The sequence below is a fragment of the Anabrus simplex genome, chromosome 4, assembly GCF_040414725.1.
Source record: "Anabrus simplex isolate iqAnaSimp1 chromosome 4, ASM4041472v1, whole genome shotgun sequence".
Lineage (NCBI taxonomy): Eukaryota > Metazoa > Arthropoda > Insecta > Orthoptera > Tettigoniidae > Anabrus > Anabrus simplex.
Genome location: NC_090268.1, coordinates 393,220,674 through 393,239,134, shown reverse-complemented (window position 1 = coordinate 393,239,134; position 18,461 = coordinate 393,220,674). Strand labels below are relative to the sequence as shown.

The window sequence follows — 18,461 nt, the reverse complement described above, 5'->3', positions numbered from 1 at the left end:
TCACTCGGGTGTCTATACTTTGTTCCACGACAGTAGGACTGGTTGTGGAAGTAAAGAGAGATTGAAAGAACTTCGCATCAAAATGAATTTCTCAAAACAGAAAGCTAAGAATGACACGATGGTAACGGTAATTGACTGTCGTAAGAATTTTAGTGCAAGATGGAAGAATATTTACCGATACTTTTAGGCAGAAACAGGTTCCAGAAAGCACACTTTTTGGATCATTGATGGAAAAGATTTACAGGAGGCAGAAGTATTCAGTCTGCATTACATAAAGATAGTTGGATATAAGGATAATATCCAGGTAGAGGAGGTTACAAACTCTGGCGAAGTACTGAAATTTACCGATGTTAATAAAGTCATTTACAAAACGATACAAAAGTTGAAAACAATAAAAGCATCTGGGGTTGATAAGATTACTAAGGACATACGAAAGGTAATAGGTTGTGATATAGTGCGATATCTGAAATGTTTATGTGCTTACAGTTTGCAGGAATGAGATATACTAAATTAATAAGGTGTTACAATTGTAGCGTGGGTTGGCGACCACGGGGCTCTCAGCTGAGTCCTGGCATTGCTTCCACTTACTTGTGCTAGGCTCCTCACTTTCATCTGTCCTATCCGATCTCCCTTGGTCAAATCTTGTTCTTTTCGGACCACGACGGTATTATGCATGGAGGCCTAGGGAGTCTTTCATTTTCATGCCCTTTGAACCCTTGCCTTCCTTTGGCCAATACCTTCATTCTTGGAAGTGTCAGACCCCTTCCATTTTTCTCTCTGATTAATATTATATAGAGGATGGCTGCCTAGTTGTACTTACTCTTAAAACAATAATCACCACCACCACTGTTGCAATTGTAGCCCTAGCATAAAGAGGAAAAGATGATAAACATAAAGGGGGTAAATACACGCCAGTCATATTAAAATGTTTTGTAATTAAGCTCAGGCAAATCATTCTTTCTCTTTTTTTATTATACACGTTTGCGAAAGTACTAAGCGTTTTAATAGAACGTAGTTCGGCTTTAGGAAAGGTTATTTCAACGAGGCTCTACTAATGGGATTACTGCAAGATATAGAAGATATTTTATATCGTAAAAGTGGACTGTATCGCTATTGACCTACCCAAGGCTTTTGATAGGGTAGATCATGAGAGACTACTGATGAAAATGAGGGCTATTGGAGTAGACAAATGGGTGATTGATTGGGTGGCTAAATTTCTAGAAAATAGAAGTCAGAGACTTAGAGTAGGTGAAGCATTATTTGATCCCGTATCATTAAGAGCGGAAACACTTCAATGCAGTATTATTATGGTTCCCTATATATTTGAGTAATGAACTGGAATCAGAGATAATGCGTTTTACGGATGATACAAAACTGTATAGTGTAATAAATAAGTGATAGTATTGTAAGTATCTACAAAAAATCCTCGGTAATATTATGAGATAGACAGTAGCAATGGTATGATGGTAGAAGGGTCGAGAAGTCAGGGAGAAGTCCTCTCAGTTTTAATGATTGTGCTGAAGGGGTTGAGAGTACCTGAAGGGTATCGCTGTAAGTATTTAGTTATTAGTATAAGGAAAGATCTTCATTGGTGTAAGCACATGAACGAGGTAGTATGTGAAGGTTAGAGGTCTCTACATATAGTTACGGATTTTTTTAAGTGTTGCAGTAAGGATGTAAAGGAGAGAACATATATAAGTCTTTGACAAGACCCTAATTATATTATGGATTACATTCTATGGGAACACACCAAGATTACTTGATACGTGGAATAGAAATCATACAAAGGACAATAATAATAATAATAATAACAATAGTGTTAGTGATCAAATCGGAATGTCTACGTAAGTGAATACCTCAGAATGACAGGAAATGCATTGAGAAAAGCAGAGAATCAGGAGTGCAAGATCCTTCGCAAAATACTGTGTCTTAATTTAACACATGAGTAGTATAGACTGCGAGAAAGGGAAGAGATATACAAGGATAATGAATGCTTGATGGAATCCATAAAGAAACGACGACTGAAGTTCTGCGGATGGATGCAACCCGACTAACGAAGCAGATTTTAAATGTGTTCGACAACAGACCTAACGTCTCGGATAAATGGTTTAAGGAAGTAAGCAGGGATCTCAAGAGCATGGGACTGAATCAGGAAGACGTGTTTTCTTCTTCTTCTTTGCCCACACCTGTGGGGTCGCGGGTGTGCACTGTGTCGCACATGTGGATTTGACATTGTTTTACGGGCGGATGCCCTTCCTGACACCAACTCTATATGGAGGGATGTAATCACTATTCACTATTGCGTGTTTCATGGTGATTGGTAGTGTAGTGTGTTGTGTGGATCTTAAGAGGAAAGTGTTGGGACAAACACAAATTCCCAGTCCCCGAGCCAGAAGTATTAATCAGAGGCGATTAAAATCCCCAAACCGGCCGGGAATCGAACCCGGCGCCCTCTGAACTGAAGGTCTCAGCGCTGACCAGTCAGCCAATGAGTCGGACCAGAAAGACATCTCTAAACGATCAAAATGCAGATCAGTGATCAACAACTTTAAAAGCTTTCACGATGAACAAAAGCAGAACAGCGACTGGAAAGGAGAGAAAATATTGACGGACAGAAGAAGTATGCGACGCCTTAGTGCTGCAAGAAAGGGCTTCCAGAAATGCCTTATGGTTACTTCATATGGTCTCAAATGGCCCTAAACGAGAAAATATTATTATCATTATTATTATTAGTAATAATAATCATATACATTGCGTCTTACTAACTACTATTACGGTTTTCGGAGTCGCCGATATCGCGTAATTTTGTCCCGAAGGTGTTTTTTAACGTGCCACTGGATCTACCGACAGGAGACTAACGTATTTGAGCACCAGTGAATGCCGCCGGGCACACTCGGGTTCGAACCCGCCAATTTGACCTCAGAAGGCCAGCGGGTCGACCGCCTGAGCTACGCAGTCCCGCAGCGCTATGATACGTTCTGGGTTATCTCCGGTGTAGTGTTACGAAAATGTTGCGAACTTTAGGCTGGGTATACTAAGGAGACGAGCTGCTCGACTACGCGGTATACTCCGAGCTGTCAATGGAGTGAGAAGACATTAGTAGATGAGTAAGCTTGAATGGGAATTTTAATTATAGCAGAAATCATAATGCGAAGATAAAACTGGAGATTCAACAGTACAAATTGGGGCAAATATTAATTTGTATTAAGAGGAATTAGGAATTAAAGTAATTTATCAAGGGAAATGTTCTTTGAAGTCACTTAAGAAAAGGCTTAGAATAGAATAATTGACAGGATATCTTCCACCTGGGGGACAGCCGAAAATGGTAATCACTGATGATTGATTGATTGATTGATTGATTGATTGATTGATTGATTGATTGATTGATTGATTGATTGATTGATTGATTGATTGATTGATTGATTGATTGATTGATTGATTGATTGATTGATTGATTGATTGATTGATTGATTGATTGATTGATTGATTGATTGATTGATTGATTGACGTGAAACTACTCACCAATTCCTGGGAGGAATGTCGGATCATTTTCGGATGGCTTGGGTCCTGGTATCTCCTCGAAGGGCCTCGCATCTTTAAGATCATGTTGTACCGCTGACGCACTGGTACATCTGTTAAAGAGCAACACGCGAGTTTCTGGATGTAGGCTGCAAATTCTCAAGATGCCTTGGCGTATCATTTCAGCTGAAACTGTCAAAATGGTTGATTTTCAGTTCTAATATTTTCAATTACTCACAATTAAACATAAGAAAATGTATTTTTCTTCTATTTCCTAATGGTTTAATATCGTGCCGACAAAGACAGAGAGTTTGGTGATAAAGGGATAATAATAATAATAATAATAATAATAATAATAATAATAATAATAATAATAATAATAATAATAATCGCATGATCTTAGTTACTGTACGCAGGTCTGTTAATTTGACGTCCCTCGCTGCATGTTCGTCAATCTCGATTCATAGTTTTACTGTAGGCCTACTAGATGGCAGAGTGAACCGAATCTGTTTTGGGCGTCCATGGCTGAGTTTTAATTAATTTAGTTGGGTGAACATCAATTGTGGCACCAAAGATCTTTACATGCCGACATCGTAAAGTATGCACTTTCGGAAGGATATATTTCCGCCCTTCAGAAATCCGACTACCCCTGCCAGGCTCGAGCCCCCTCTCTTGGGAGCCGGAGGCAAACGCTCTACCAATGCTCCACAGAGGGAGCTAGTGACAATGCGACAGGAAATGGCCAGGACTGGGAAGGAAGGAATCGTGACCTTTATTACCTATCAGGTGTGAAAATCGGAAACCACAGGGTTCATGAGTATTAGACTTGAACTCATCATCTCTGGAATTACACAGTGAACACCTAAAGCAAGTCTAAGGTAAAGTAGGGTCATTCATCTCTCGAAATATACACTCTTGTGCCAATGACAGGAAAGGGAAGTTGAACAGTGTTAAGAAATATCCTTCAGTTGTACTTCCAAATCTGACACTGAAATCGCCCATTAACACTTCCCTATCCTTGCTGTTGACTTTTGACGATGTAACTCAGTGCTTCATAAAACTTGGCAACTTCACCCTCATCTGCAGCCTCACATGGTGAATACACGAAGACAGTTCCAGTTCTGATTCCTCCAAACGCAAAATCTACACACATTTTTCAGTCTTTTACGTGCCTAACAGAATTGTATTCCTGATGGACAGTCTTACCCCGCACCCTACCCTTCCTTTTTATCACCTCTAAAATACACTTCAAGTATTCAAATATATGCTGTATTTCTAAGGATATGACGACCCGGTTGTGTAGAGGTAGCGTGCCTGCCTCTTATTCGGAGGCCCCTGTTTCGATTCCCGAGGAGGTCAGGGATTTTTACCTAGATCTGAGGGCCGGTTCGAGGTCCACTCTGCCTACATGATTTCAATTGAGCAGCTATCTGGCGGCCCGGTCTAGAAAGCCAAGATATAACGGCCGAGAAAATTCGGCCTGCTGACCACGCGACACCTTGTAATCTGCAGGCTCTCGCTTGATAGGCCCTTCACGGTTGTTGCGCCATGGGGTTTGGGTTTGGTTTTTCTGAATATACGCAGCATGTACTCTTTGTTCAAAATGCCACACGTAGTGAGATGTTCTATAAAAGACAGCTGTCTTCCTATAACTTGTGCATCAATATACTGTAAGTGACTTTAGATATTCCTACTACCAAGCGGGTTGACCATGCGTTTAGGGACGCGTAGGCGTGAGATTTCTTTCGGGAAACAATGGGTTCGAACCCCACTGCCGGTATCCCTGAGGATGGTTTTACTTGGTTTCCCATTTCCACACCAGGCAGTTGCTGGGGCTGTACCTTCATTAAAGCCACGGCCGCTTCCTTCCCACTCCTAGGTCTTTCCTGTCCTATCGTCGCCATAAGGTCTTTTTGTGTCTGTACGACACAAATTTTCGAATGAACCGCAGTTATGAAACATATTTATGCCAAAATGCATTTTATCTGTACTACTGTGAAAAACTCGAATACTCTTAAATACATTTTTAAGAACGTCCTCGTACACGACTTGCTATATCCCACTTAGTCATGTTATGTTTGTCACTAATTTTCCGTAAAGCACTGTTTTCATCCTAATTTGAAAACTGTTGTAGGAATTTGCTTGAAATTCGACATGGTGGTATGTTTTATTAGTAGAGCCCCCGTGGCTCAGGCGGCAGCGTGCCGGCCTCTCACCGCTGGGTTCTATGGTTAGAATCCCGATCAATCCATGTGAGATTTGTTGTGGAAAAAGCAGAGGCGGTACCAGTTTTTCTCCGGATACTCCGGTTTTGTCCTGTCATGTTTCATTACAGTAACACACTTCTATATCGATTCATTACATTTGACAGTCATTAATAATTGCCCCAGAGGAATGCGACAGACTTCGGCAGCCGGCACAATTACTATCCTCGCCGCTATATTGGGATTCCATTCATTCCGTTCCTGACCCGGTCGAATGAATGAAAACAGGCTATGGATTCTCATTTCATTTTTCAGTGTGTTTTATTAATATAAGCATTATCCCCAAGGCCTTTTCCTTTGGCAAAAGTTATTAAAAAATAACTATTGTAAAAACTAGCAAAATAGAAACGAAAGATTACTTATTTAGAGAACTATATTTTCTAAAGGAATGTCTTAGACTAGCAGTTACCCGCGGCTTCGCTCGCATGGATTTCATAATTTGATAACAGTAATCTTTCCTCAGTACTATAATTAAGACATTACCTTAAAATTCATGAACCCGTTTACCCCAGAAATTCTTTGTAAACCACGTTTGTGGCGCTGTCTTTTGGACCAAAGATGACCATGAGACATACAACTGTACGTGTGAGAAACAGTATTCTCTTAAGTCGAATAAATACAAGTTTCTTTATTTTTGTAGGATATTCCAATAAAAAGTTTTCAGGTCTGCAACATCTTTAGTTCTTTGAGATATAAGTAGCCTCATACAAATAATCCAATTCATTTGTCAATTATTTCACTCCCCTTAAGTGGAAATTCGAAAACATAATACCTGTTCCTTTATTACTAAAAGAGATTCCAAATACAAATTTTTCACGTCACTAATATCTTTAGTTTTGAGACATAGTATTCTCAAACTAGGAATTCAACAAATTTTTCAATTCATTCACATTCTCGTAACATGATTTTCCGGAAACAGAATAATAAGTTTTTCTTTATTTTGAAAGAAGATTCAAAATACAAAATTTAATGTTTGCAACATTTTAAAATTTTGAGATGTAAGTATCCTATAAAATGAATTCAACTGATTTTTCATCTCCCCTCCGCCCGTTAAGTTGATTCTCCCCCAAAATCCGCATTTCACTTTTTTTAACGGAGATTCAAAATACCAGTTTTCATATCTGCAACATCTTTAGTTTTGGAGATATAAGTGTCCTCATAAACAGAATTCAGCTCCTTCTTTAACTTATACTCACTCCCCCCCCCCCCCCCACCAAACACCACCTCACCTTAGGTAGATTTTCCTAAAACAAAAATATGCCTGACTCTTTATTTTTAAAGGAGATTCCAAATTCCAATTCTCGCCTCCTTAACATCTTTAGCTGCTTTAGATATAAGTATCCTCATATAAATAATTCAAATATTTTTAGATTGTTTCACTCCCATTACGTGAACTTTTCAAAGACAACAGAAGACATGTGTCTTTATTTTCAAACGAGTTTTCAAGTACCAAATTTAACTTATGTAATATCTTAGTTTTCGAGATATAAGAATCCTCATACAAAGAACTCAACTAATTTTTCAGTTCTTTCAACCACACACAAAATGAGCATTGCTTTATTTTTTAAGGACTACAGATGGCGATTTTCACCTCTGTAGCATCTTCAGTTTTGAGATATAAGCATCCTAATTAAAAGAATTCAATCCCCGTTACCCCCTTAGGTGCTTTTTTCGACACCAAAAATATACACCATACGTAAATTTTAAAAGATTAAAAATGTCAAATTTCACGCCAGTAACATGTTAAATTCTTGATATATACTATAGATATCCTCAGTTTAGAAATTCGCCTAGTTTTTCAGGTTCTCTTGAGTTGATTTTTCGATAACAAATTATCTACATTTCTTTACATTTACAGGAGAATCCAAATACCAATTTTTCAAGTCTGTAACATGTTACGCTTTTGTGATATACTGTAGGTACAGTCTTTTAAACATTTATCACCAATTTCCTCCTGTTCACAAAACAAAAAGGTGTTTCTTTATTTTTAAAGGTGATTCCAAATACCAATATTCATGTCTGTAACATCTTAAGTTTTTGAGAGGTAAGTATCCTCATAAAAGGTATTCAACCCATTTTCACCCAGCTTAATTGGATTTTCCGAAAACAAAAAATACGTGTTTATTTTTAAGCGAGATTCCAATTACCAAATTTTACATCAGTAAGATATCAGTGAGATATAGATATACTCATTTAAAATTTCACCCCCTCTTCACCCCATTAGCGACGGAATATACAAGAATCCTCCCTGAGTGACCACCTAGACTCTATTATAAATTTATCCCCAAAATTTATTTCGTTATGGCCAGGAGTTTTTGCTCGGCGATGATGAATCAGTCAGTCAGTCACTCAGTCAGTCGGTCAGGACATGTTATTTTATATATACAGACATGATCCAGATTACGTTGTTGTTATAATTATTTGAATAATTTCAACTTAAGTATCGTAATTTGTAATAAGAATTATAGTAGTATGGCCTCAACCATATTGTACAGGCATTTAATTTTGACACCATTTAGGTTGCCTGCTCGTCAATTTCGACGTTCCGTTATCCTCTAACACAGATTACTTCTGGATGACCTACGCCTGAGATATACATTTTTTAAACATGAAGTGAGTAACAAGAGATATTTTACATGCCGAAAACGTACGAGATGGAGAGATGGAAAGGACCAATTTACGTTTTTCAGAAATCCGAGTGCATCTGCCGGTATGAACCCACGATATCGGGATCTAGAGGTTGACAATGTACCACAGATCCACAGAAATAATATTTGACTGCAAGAAGACTGGGAAATCGTTCAAACTTCGTAAACTTCCTAAAAACCGGGCGAGTTGGTTAGCTGCGCACAGCTGTTAGTTTGCATCCGGGAGATAATGGATTCGAGCCCCGCTGTGGGCAGCCATGAAGATTTTTCCGAGGTTTCACCATTTGCACACCTTAATTAATGTAACGGCTGATTATTTCCAATTCCTAGGCCTTTCCTATCCCATCGTCGCCATAAGACCTATCTGTGTCGGTGCGCCGTAAAACAAATAGCAAAAACAATATTTCATAAATTTTAATGAATGCACTTTATTCTACAGTATACTAACAAGTGTGCCCGTGATTCACTACGGTATTCCACATTGTATGCGTATTTCTCCATAAATTACCGTAGGGCAGTGAGTAAAATTATATTGAATCACATGTCTCTTATCGCTATCCGGGAAACAAAATAGGTATAAGACACTATACGTTGCTTCCGATGTAAGACAGGTATTCGGGAGGATTTGTTCATAATGGCAGGCCACATTTCCTTTTGCCAATCACAGTTAAGTTCGGTTGTTTCTATTATAACGACAGCTTCACTTGGCAACTGGCATTTAGAAATTTCTCTAGTCCGCCTGGTGGCATTGAATTCTACATGGTCTGACACCATGTTTAGAGGTTCGAGTTCCGTTGTTCGAAAAATAGTTCAACATCAGTATGCTTGCCCACGGGGTAGGAGAGGTGGTGGTATACAATTTCTAATCACTAGATTGCGTTCCTAAAGTCTGGATTCAACACCAAACCTCTGCGCACTGTTCATATGGAGAGAGGCCATCTGACGCTGCCGGTGGCAACAATTCGTCCGTCGGATGGGTACGATAAATCTTTGAGCAGACCCCTTCGTATTATACGACAGGAGTAGACTACTTGCCGACACCGGCATTATCGTCATCATACCACATCCGGTGGTGGTGATGATTATTGTTTGAGAAGAAGTACAATTTGGCAACTACCCTCTATGTAACTCTAATCAGAGAGAAAACATGGAAGGGATCCCGCACTTCAAAAAATGAAAGTACCGGCTAAAGAAGGACAAGGGCCACGAAAGGTTAGGAAATGAAAGACACCCTAGGCATCGAGTGAGGTAACACCGTCGTGGTCGGAAAAGAACAAGAGTTGACCAAGGGAGGTCGGATAGATTAGATGAAAATGAGAAACCTGGCACAAGTAAGTAGAATCAATGCCTGGACTCAGACATCAGGGCCCCGTGGTCGCCAACACACGCTCCCAAGTTAGAGAACCTGGGGCCCCTTTTAGTCGCCTCTTACGACAGGCAGGTGTTATTCTACCACCCTTACCTACAGGAAATTCAATACGACATCCAGATGCGCAGGTCTCCTACGGGAGTCAAATTGGAAGACCTGCACCAGGCGAGCCGAACATGTTCTCAGACATCCCGGCATTAATATCCATGCGATAAATACATTCTCACATGGCTCTCAAATTCGTGGTCTTCTCCACATTCTCTTAGAGTTATAAACGCTGATGTTCATGCTACAATATCCAAAGACCTCATGAAGTTTCACAGACTACAATAATTTTAACTGAAATGGCTGTTAAAATCAGGTCAACAGGCGAGTTGGCCGTGCGGTTAGGGGCGCACAGCTATGATCTTGCATCCGGGAGATAGTGGGTTCGAACTCCACTGTCGGCAGCCCTGAATATAGTTTTCCGTGTTTTCCCATTTTCACAATAAAATATCCACAGACCTCGCGAAGTTTCATAGACTACAACACTTGTATCTGAAATGGCCGTTAAAAACAGGTCACCGGGCGGGTTGGCCGTGCGGTTAGAGGCGCGCAGCTGTGAGCTTGCATCCGCGAGATAGTGGGTTCGAACCCCACTGTCGACAGCCCTGAAAATGGTTTTCCGTGGTTTCCCATTTTCACACCAGGCAAAATGCTGGAGCTGTACCTTAATTAAGGCCAAGCCGCTTTCTTCCCACTCCTAGCCCTTCTCTGTACCATCGTCGCCATAAGACCTATCTGTGTCGGTGCGACGTAAAGCAACTAGCAAAAAATAAAAATTAAAATAGGTGATCAGTATATCAAAATAACTACCATAGAACTGAATGTGACAAACCGTACTACATCATATTTCCGACAGAATCAATTTGAACATTACAGCCTTACCTCAAACTCGTATTTGGTTCAGAACTTCGATCTTCCTGGCTCAGAGCAGGACCTACGACAATCACTGACTGATGTTAAAATCTGACTGTGGCTACTTCCTAATACAAAAGAGTGGATCCCTCCTTATCTGCAGAGCGGGTTACATCATCAGTTGATGCCTGCTGTTCTTGAGATTGGTGACTTCGCAAAAAAAGCAATCTGCTCCAAGGCCAAGACCACGCGAGGGCCAACAACAATTTGAAAGATGATCGCTTTCTGAGATACGTTGTTCGCCTTGCACAGCTGACCTTGGCTAGTCCACACTACAAAATACATTGTTCTGTAAAAACACAAGAGGAAACGTGTTTGATAACCTTATACGTTTCTTTGGCACCGGGCGATTCGGCCGTGTGGTTAGGGCCGTGTATGCGGGAAGCAGTGGGTTCGAACCCCACTGTCGGCACCCTGAAAATGTTTTTCCTTGGTTTCCCATTTCCACACCAGGCAAATGCTGGGGCTGTACCTTAATTAAGGCCACGGCCGCTTCCTTCCCGTTCCTAGCCCTTTTCTGTCCCATCGTCGCAATGAAACCTAACATAAAGCAAAATCGTAAAAAAATGTGCATTTATTTGTTAATACCCCACTGCTATGCCTTTGCTGGCAGGACCTAGTGTTTACAGTGCACTGTGCCTTCTGATAAGGGCTAAGGCAATTTTGTTACTTTCATTGAACTGTCTCTCTCTTATCCTTGGCTTTGACAATATGAAAGCGACTGAGGTATGAGCGATGCTAGTAATGCCAATCCTTATGCAGCCAGTCCCTGCTATGAATGGTGTGAAAATGTTGCTCATAGGGTCGGTTGGTGTATGCATTTCAGTGGGCTTTGCAGACTGATATGAAATAGCAACTTCTGGATCGGTGAGGAAAGCAACGGGGAACTACCTCAATCCTCATTTCTCTAGTACACCTCTTCAGTGATGCCTAGGCCATCTATGACAGCTGATGGGGGAGCTGTTGAGAATCCAACCAGCCTCAGAGCTGAGGACGGAACATACGTACATATCCCACTGCTCAAAACATACCCTTCTAATGTAAGTAGGCCTATATCATATACATAGGTTAGCAGGATAGAACAGGCATGGTAAAAGCAGTCATAGGGAATTTGATAGGCAGCTCTTCTGAAACCTACATTATACAGTGAATGGTGGGAACGGAAGAATCAAAGGATTTTAGAGTCTAATCATTCCAAATTAAATGAGTAAATGACAATGCATATGAGGGAAAAGTTAGTTTCGTGTTGCTTTTACTTACGATTTAGTCTCTTAGAAGTGAGCTTCGACGGTGTGTAGTTATTCAAGTATTCTTCCGGGTTGAACCGTGTTGTTGTTTTTCTGTACATTACGTACAGTTTGCTGACGTTTCGAATAAATTGCAGTATTCATTGCCAAGGCGACTGAAATACCCCTACACGATCCGAGGTAATCAGTCTTAGCAATCCGGCTCCTCGCGTGATTGTTAGCCTTGACCTTCGGTTCAGAGGGTCCCGGGTTGGAATCCCAGTCGAGACGGAGATACTCCTAAATCAGCTGTTCGCAACATGGCTAGTGACTATGAAAAGGAAATCGACAGTACCCTCGCTTGTGCTAATGAAAGATTATGTGACTAGCTTGCGCTATACAACTACATGGCCACGTTTTTTACAATGCGTAGTATTTCAGCTTCAATTGTAAACGATTCAGGAGGATTAAATCCTAAATTCAGTTGCAATTCAGCTAGCGAGGTGAACGGACGTAGTGCTGAACGTGCGGGAAGTACAGGAGTGCGCGAGCATGGGAGTGTCAATTGAACAATACAGAGGTGCGATAGGCAGATGGCAGGCCCGATGTAGGAAGAAATCGTTACAAACGGTGAAAAACGATATCAACATCACTCATACAATAGTGTCATTAGTTGTAGTGATGGTACTATTAGTGATTGGCGGAGTGGAGATGAACCCTGGCCCAGGACTGACATGGGACGATATCGAGAAGATTAAAGAGATCATGCAAGAATGCCATACAGAAAAGACCAAAGAAATGCTACTAGAACAGAAAAATGATTTCAAGGACTTGAAATCATTTATACAAACAGAACTGAAGGGTATTAAAGAGAGTGTATTACAAAACAAAAATGAAATACATGGTTTGAAGAAGAAAGCACTGGAGGTAGAAGAAAAATTAAGGAAACTCGAGGAAAAAGAAAAAACACGGTCGAAAGAAGCGAGGAAGAAAAACATAATAATCTATGGATTGGCAGAACCAGGGAAAGAGAACTTCAATGACTTGATAGATAGAGTACTCTCTCTAATCAGAGAGAATTTGAAAATAGAGTGTAATGATAGTGATATTGATAACGCCTTCAGATTAGGAAGAAATATGGGAAAAAGACCAGTAAAAGTCTGCATGGTATCTGGTTTGAAGGCCCGTAAAATTTTGGAAAATAGCAGAAACTTGAAAGGCACGAAGATATGGATAAAGAAAGATCTAGACAAGGAAGAAATGGAGAATGTACGAACACTACGCTTTCATCAAGGAAAAGCTAGGCATTCGGGACTAAAAGCCTTTATACGTGGAAACAGACTTATTATATCAGACGATTCGTGGAGCAGGGCATGGACAGCTGGTCAACTACGTGAGCTAGGGCATTGTCCTGATACGTCAGATAAGCGGAAGTACAGCAGTACAGTGAGCGACGCCAGCACTCCTGAGTCAACAGGTACGTGTGCAATCCTACCAAGCAAGGACAACGAACTGGATGTTGTGACGACAGAAACCGGACATCACCAACCCAGGAGATCTACCCAAGAAGGAGATGTGATCCAGAGAAAGCAAGACACCGCAGGGAGAAAAGAAGAAAAGAAACGTAAGCCAGCGTTAAATTTAAAGGACATATGGGCAAAGAAAGGATTGACTAGGTCAGAGGAAGCTAGAGGGTCAGAGGAGGAAATAATTAGTTCCCCAAGTGGATCTATTATACAAATAGAAAAACCACGAATAACGAGAAGCAAGGCCCTGGTAGCAGCAGATATACCTATGAACAAGTAACTAGACTGGGTAGTGGGATTAATCAACATAGAGGGTATACTAAGTAAACTGGGAAATGATGAATTTATAGATTTAATGAGAGAGAGTGAGATTATTGGTATAGTAGAGACATGGTTGCCGCCTAGTAAAAATGTGATAATACCGGGATTTAAGGTCTGGAGTAAAACAAAATATAAAAGGAGTACGAAAGGGCGTCACCCAGGAGGGATAACAGTTATCGCAAAAGATGAAATTTGCAAACAAGTGGAGATATGGGAATCAGGATGTGAGGACATGATCTGGGTCAAAACAAAAAAAGGAAATCAAAAGGGGAGAGATATGTTTATTGGCTTTGGCTATAACCATCCATCGGGGTCCCCGTTCGAGAAGGAAAATTTCTTTGAAGAACTCGTCGACGCAGTAAATCAGATAAAATTACTAAATGAAGAAGCAGGAATAATTATAATGGGGGATTTTAACTCAAGGGTTGGCCTAAATAATCCATTATACGATAAAGAAATCGGGGAATTATTAATAGAAAAAAGGAGCAGCAAAGACAAAGAGTGTAATAAAAATGGAGAGAAATTATTAGAAATATGCGCGATAGAGGAATTGTACATTTTAAATGGGGGATGGCTGGGAGATGAATCAGGCAACCTAACATATATAGTTGAGTCAGGAGGGAGTGTTATAGACCTAGTACTGGCATCTAGAGAGGCTTTAACTCTTATTAAAGAAATCCAGGTAAAAAATTGGACAGCGTCTCATCATTTCCCAGTTGCTATTCGGCTACAGAGAGAGGAAGATAATGAAGTAGACAAACAATTCTTTAACTATGAACAGAGAAAATTAGTAAGATACAGGTGGAATGAGGAAAAGAGAGAACAATTTAGAGATTACTATAGGGGTAAAACCTTTGAAATTCTGAGAATAGGCATGGAGTATATGATAGAGGATAATAACCTAGATGAGGCAATAAGAATGCTTGAAAGATCAATAGAAATAGCTGGTAAAAAAATGGTTGTGAGTAAGAGTAGACAATATAAAAGAAATGTATGGTATACGGAGGAGTGTAAGGAGAAGAGAAATCAAGTGATTAAGGCTTTAAAAAGGTATAGAAATGAGGGATCGCAGGCCTTACGAGTAGATTTTTGTAACCAGAGGAAAGAATACAAAGATTTAATAAGCGATAAGAAAAGTAAATGGCAGGACAAAGAATCAAAAATATTACTAAAGTACTGTAAGGAAAATGAAACAAAGAAAGTATGGAACAAAATTAGCACAATATGTAAGGGTTATAAAAGCTATGATCAAGTAAAAATATCTAATGAGGAATGGTTAACGTATTTTAAGGGGTTATTAGGGGGTAAGGACACATGGGTAGAGAACAGAAACGAAATTGGTATACTGAGACAAATGGAGTGTACGCTGCCTATACTAGACGATATAATAACCACAGACGAGGTACTAGATGTAATGAAAAAAGGGAAGGGCGGAAAATCAGGTGCTGCTAATGGAATTACGCATGAATTCTGGAAAGAGATAGGTAACAACAGTCAGATGATTGAAATAATAACTAAAATATTCAATAAAATATTTGAGGGGAAAAAAATTCCAAGATCTTGGCAGGAAGGAGTAATTTGCCCGATCTACAAAAGAAAGGGAGAAAGAACGAATACGAACAACTACAGGGGGATTACATTGTTGGACTCACTAAGTAAGATCTACACTGGGATTTTAGCGAAAAGAATTATGAAATGGGCAGAAGATTACTCTATTCTCTCGGTATACCAATCAGGTTTTAGGAAAAGAATGAGAACTACTGACAATGTATTTATAATCAAAACGTTAATGGATAAGTACATAAGAAAGAAAGGTGGTAGACTATACATTGCAGCAATAGACCTACAAAAAGCTTTTGATTCAGTCAGCAGACGGGCTGTCGTTGTGAAGCTGGCCGGAATAGGAATGTCAATGAAAATGATTAAAGCCATAGAAGAACTATATGCCGAAGTAATATGTTCAGTTAAAGTCAAAGAAGATGTAATGATAGGAAAGATACACTCGAACATTGGACTTAAACAGGGATGTAAACTATCACCAATACTGTTTTTGCTCTTTATTAATGATGTAATAGAATGCCTAGCGAAAGAGAATAATACTAGCCCTTGCTTATACAACAAAGAGATCCCCGGTCTAGTCTTCGCAGACGACATCCTGCTGCTCTCACTAACAACAGCAGGTATGCAAAGTAACCTCAAAAAATTGGTGGAATACCGTAATACATGGAATTTGAAAATAAATATCAAAAAAACAAAAGTAATGGTTTGCAAAAGAGGAAATAAATTAAAAAGAAATGAAAGGCGATGGCTGTTAGATGGTGCTGAATTGGAAGTTGTAAATAAATTAGAATATTTAGGAATAATATTAACAAAGAATGGGTTGTGGAAGGAACAGATACGCCATGCAAAAATAAAAGGTGTGGCCGCCCTATCAAGTATAAAGGCCTTAGAAAAGAAGATGCCTAATTTGCAATACAAAGTACATAAAAATGTTTTTAATGCCCTTGTGGTATCAAAAGCACTGTATGGGGTTGAAATATGGGGTATAGAAGTTGATAAAAAAGAACTAGATATCATAAGTAACAAATTTTGTAAAATAATAATGGGCCTACCAGAATGTGCAGCAAATAGTGGAGTGAGAACTATATGTGGAGATATCAGCATCCAAGCAGACATAAGTAAGAAAATAGTAAAATATTGGTTAAGATTAAAAAGAGGAGAGGGGAGGGAAATATTAAATCTAGCCTACCAGCACCAGATGAGACACTTGGATGAGAATTATTGGTTATCGAAAGTAAAAGGTATGCTAGACAAAATAGGAATGGGGCTATATTGGGATAAGGAGATGAACGGTAAAGAAAACAGCTTCATTAAAATACTAACGATTAGAGTAAAGGACATAGAGAAACAGACGATCAGAGAAGAATGTGAAACCAAAAGAACACTAGTAGAATTCTGTGGCATTATCCAATACATGTCAATAAGAAAAAATAGAATCACAAATAGGGAACTAAGAGGTGTGTTGTGGTGGCTTTTGGGTTTATACAAAAATAAGGGAATAAGTGAGAAACATAACGTAAATCAGTGTTTATTTTGTGATGACATAATGGGAGAAGCTCATTTACTGAGAACATGTAAGGGAACGGAGGCACTGAGAACTAAATACCTTGGTGATGAATATAAATTAAAAGTAGAAAGAGAGAAAGAATTTTATACAATAACCAAACTGTTAAATAGAGAATGGATTACCCCAGGAAAACTAGCTAAATTTTTCTGTATTCTAAGAAGCATGTGGAAGAAAGAAATTAAAATGAGATTTGTAATAACAGAAAGTAATAACAGTACAGGTAAATGATAGTAAATGTAATATACATGAGCACGATGATGACTGTACAACAAGAGATCTCGGAAATACTATAGTTATAAGTTTAGGACTATGTTTCTCTTGTAACTGTTCAGTGTTCATTTATATTGGATGTTGTATATTGCTAAGTAACAGATTTAATTCAGCAGCATGCTAACAGTAATGAGTTCCCTACAATCAGGTCGTGTAAGAAATTAAAATGAGATTAGCAATAACTGAAAGTAATACCAGTGTTAGTAAATGATAGTAAATGTATGTAGATGAGCATGAGGATAGACAAGTAATTTGTAACTATAAGTATTATTAGAGGAATGAGAGGTAATATGGAAATAGAAAAATGTAATAAGCAAAACATGATGACAATGTAAGTTAGAAGCGCAGCAGAGAAGCAATATGACGACTGTACAACAAGAGATCTCTGAAATAGCAGATGTGTATGAGTTATAAGAACGATATCTTCTAACCATATAAGTATATAATACAACTTTACAGAACATTATAGAGTTTAAGTCGCTAAGAAGTAAGGGCGACAATGGTTATAAGTTTAGCAGTATGTTTCTCTTATAGTTGTTCAGTGTTGTTTCATACATTAGGAATTGTATATTTCTAATTAGTAAATTTAGTTCATTAATATGTTAGCAGTAATGTGTTCCTTACAATGAGGTTGTTTGTTAGCCTGTTTTTAGTTTGCTTTGGGATTGTTAGTTTGTTCTGGCTGCTGTAGTATAGTAGAGTTGAGATAGGAGGAGATAGGCCTATCCTATCTCAAGCATAGTGTTGACTCAGTACTCCTGCACGTGTAGATTAGAGTAAGGTGTGAACAATATTAAACCAGAGGAAACAAGTTGTCAATCAGTCAGCGAAATATGAGCCGAGTTATGGATTCCGTCTCGGCAGTGGAATACAGGCGAGGCAGCCTACATGTTGAGCTAGGTCATCCGCACACATGTGGGCTGTCACACGAAGGAGTGGTGAGGAAACAATATTGACAACTTAAGGGGTCTACGAGGTTTCGATTTCGGAGCCTCATGAGACGGGTCTGGTCGTGACATCCCTGGGAAGGGTGGTAGGAGTTCCTCACCAGGGGGGATGTCGCGACCAGACAGATTCAGGTTAGATGTAGTATATATTCAATGTAAATTTGTCATTTTGATTCTAACTTTTCTTTTAATGTTATAACGTAATAAATAAAAATTCGTTCAGTTAGTAAGTTAAGGTAGGGATGATACATGTTGTCCTAGACTATATAATATTGTTAATGTCTAGG

At 39.2% G+C, this 18,461-nt stretch overlaps 1 protein-coding gene across 1 annotated transcript in view; it reads right to left on the bottom strand.

The window, feature by feature from the left end:
- The window catches only part of LOC136872033 (probable cytochrome P450 12a5, mitochondrial), a 69,726-nt gene extending 58,932 nt beyond the window's left edge, over positions 1-10,794 (bottom strand). The window contains exons 1-2 of the mRNA XM_067145856.2: positions 10,728-10,794; positions 3,523-3,705 (exon numbers count right to left, since the gene is read on the bottom strand). Of these exons, the coding sequence (XP_067001957.2) occupies positions 3,523-3,700 (178 nt within the window). The 5' untranslated portion in view covers positions 3,701-3,705; positions 10,728-10,794. The remainder of the gene's footprint in view (positions 1-3,522; positions 3,706-10,727) is intronic.
- Between the last annotated feature and the right edge of the window lie 7,667 nt (positions 10,795-18,461).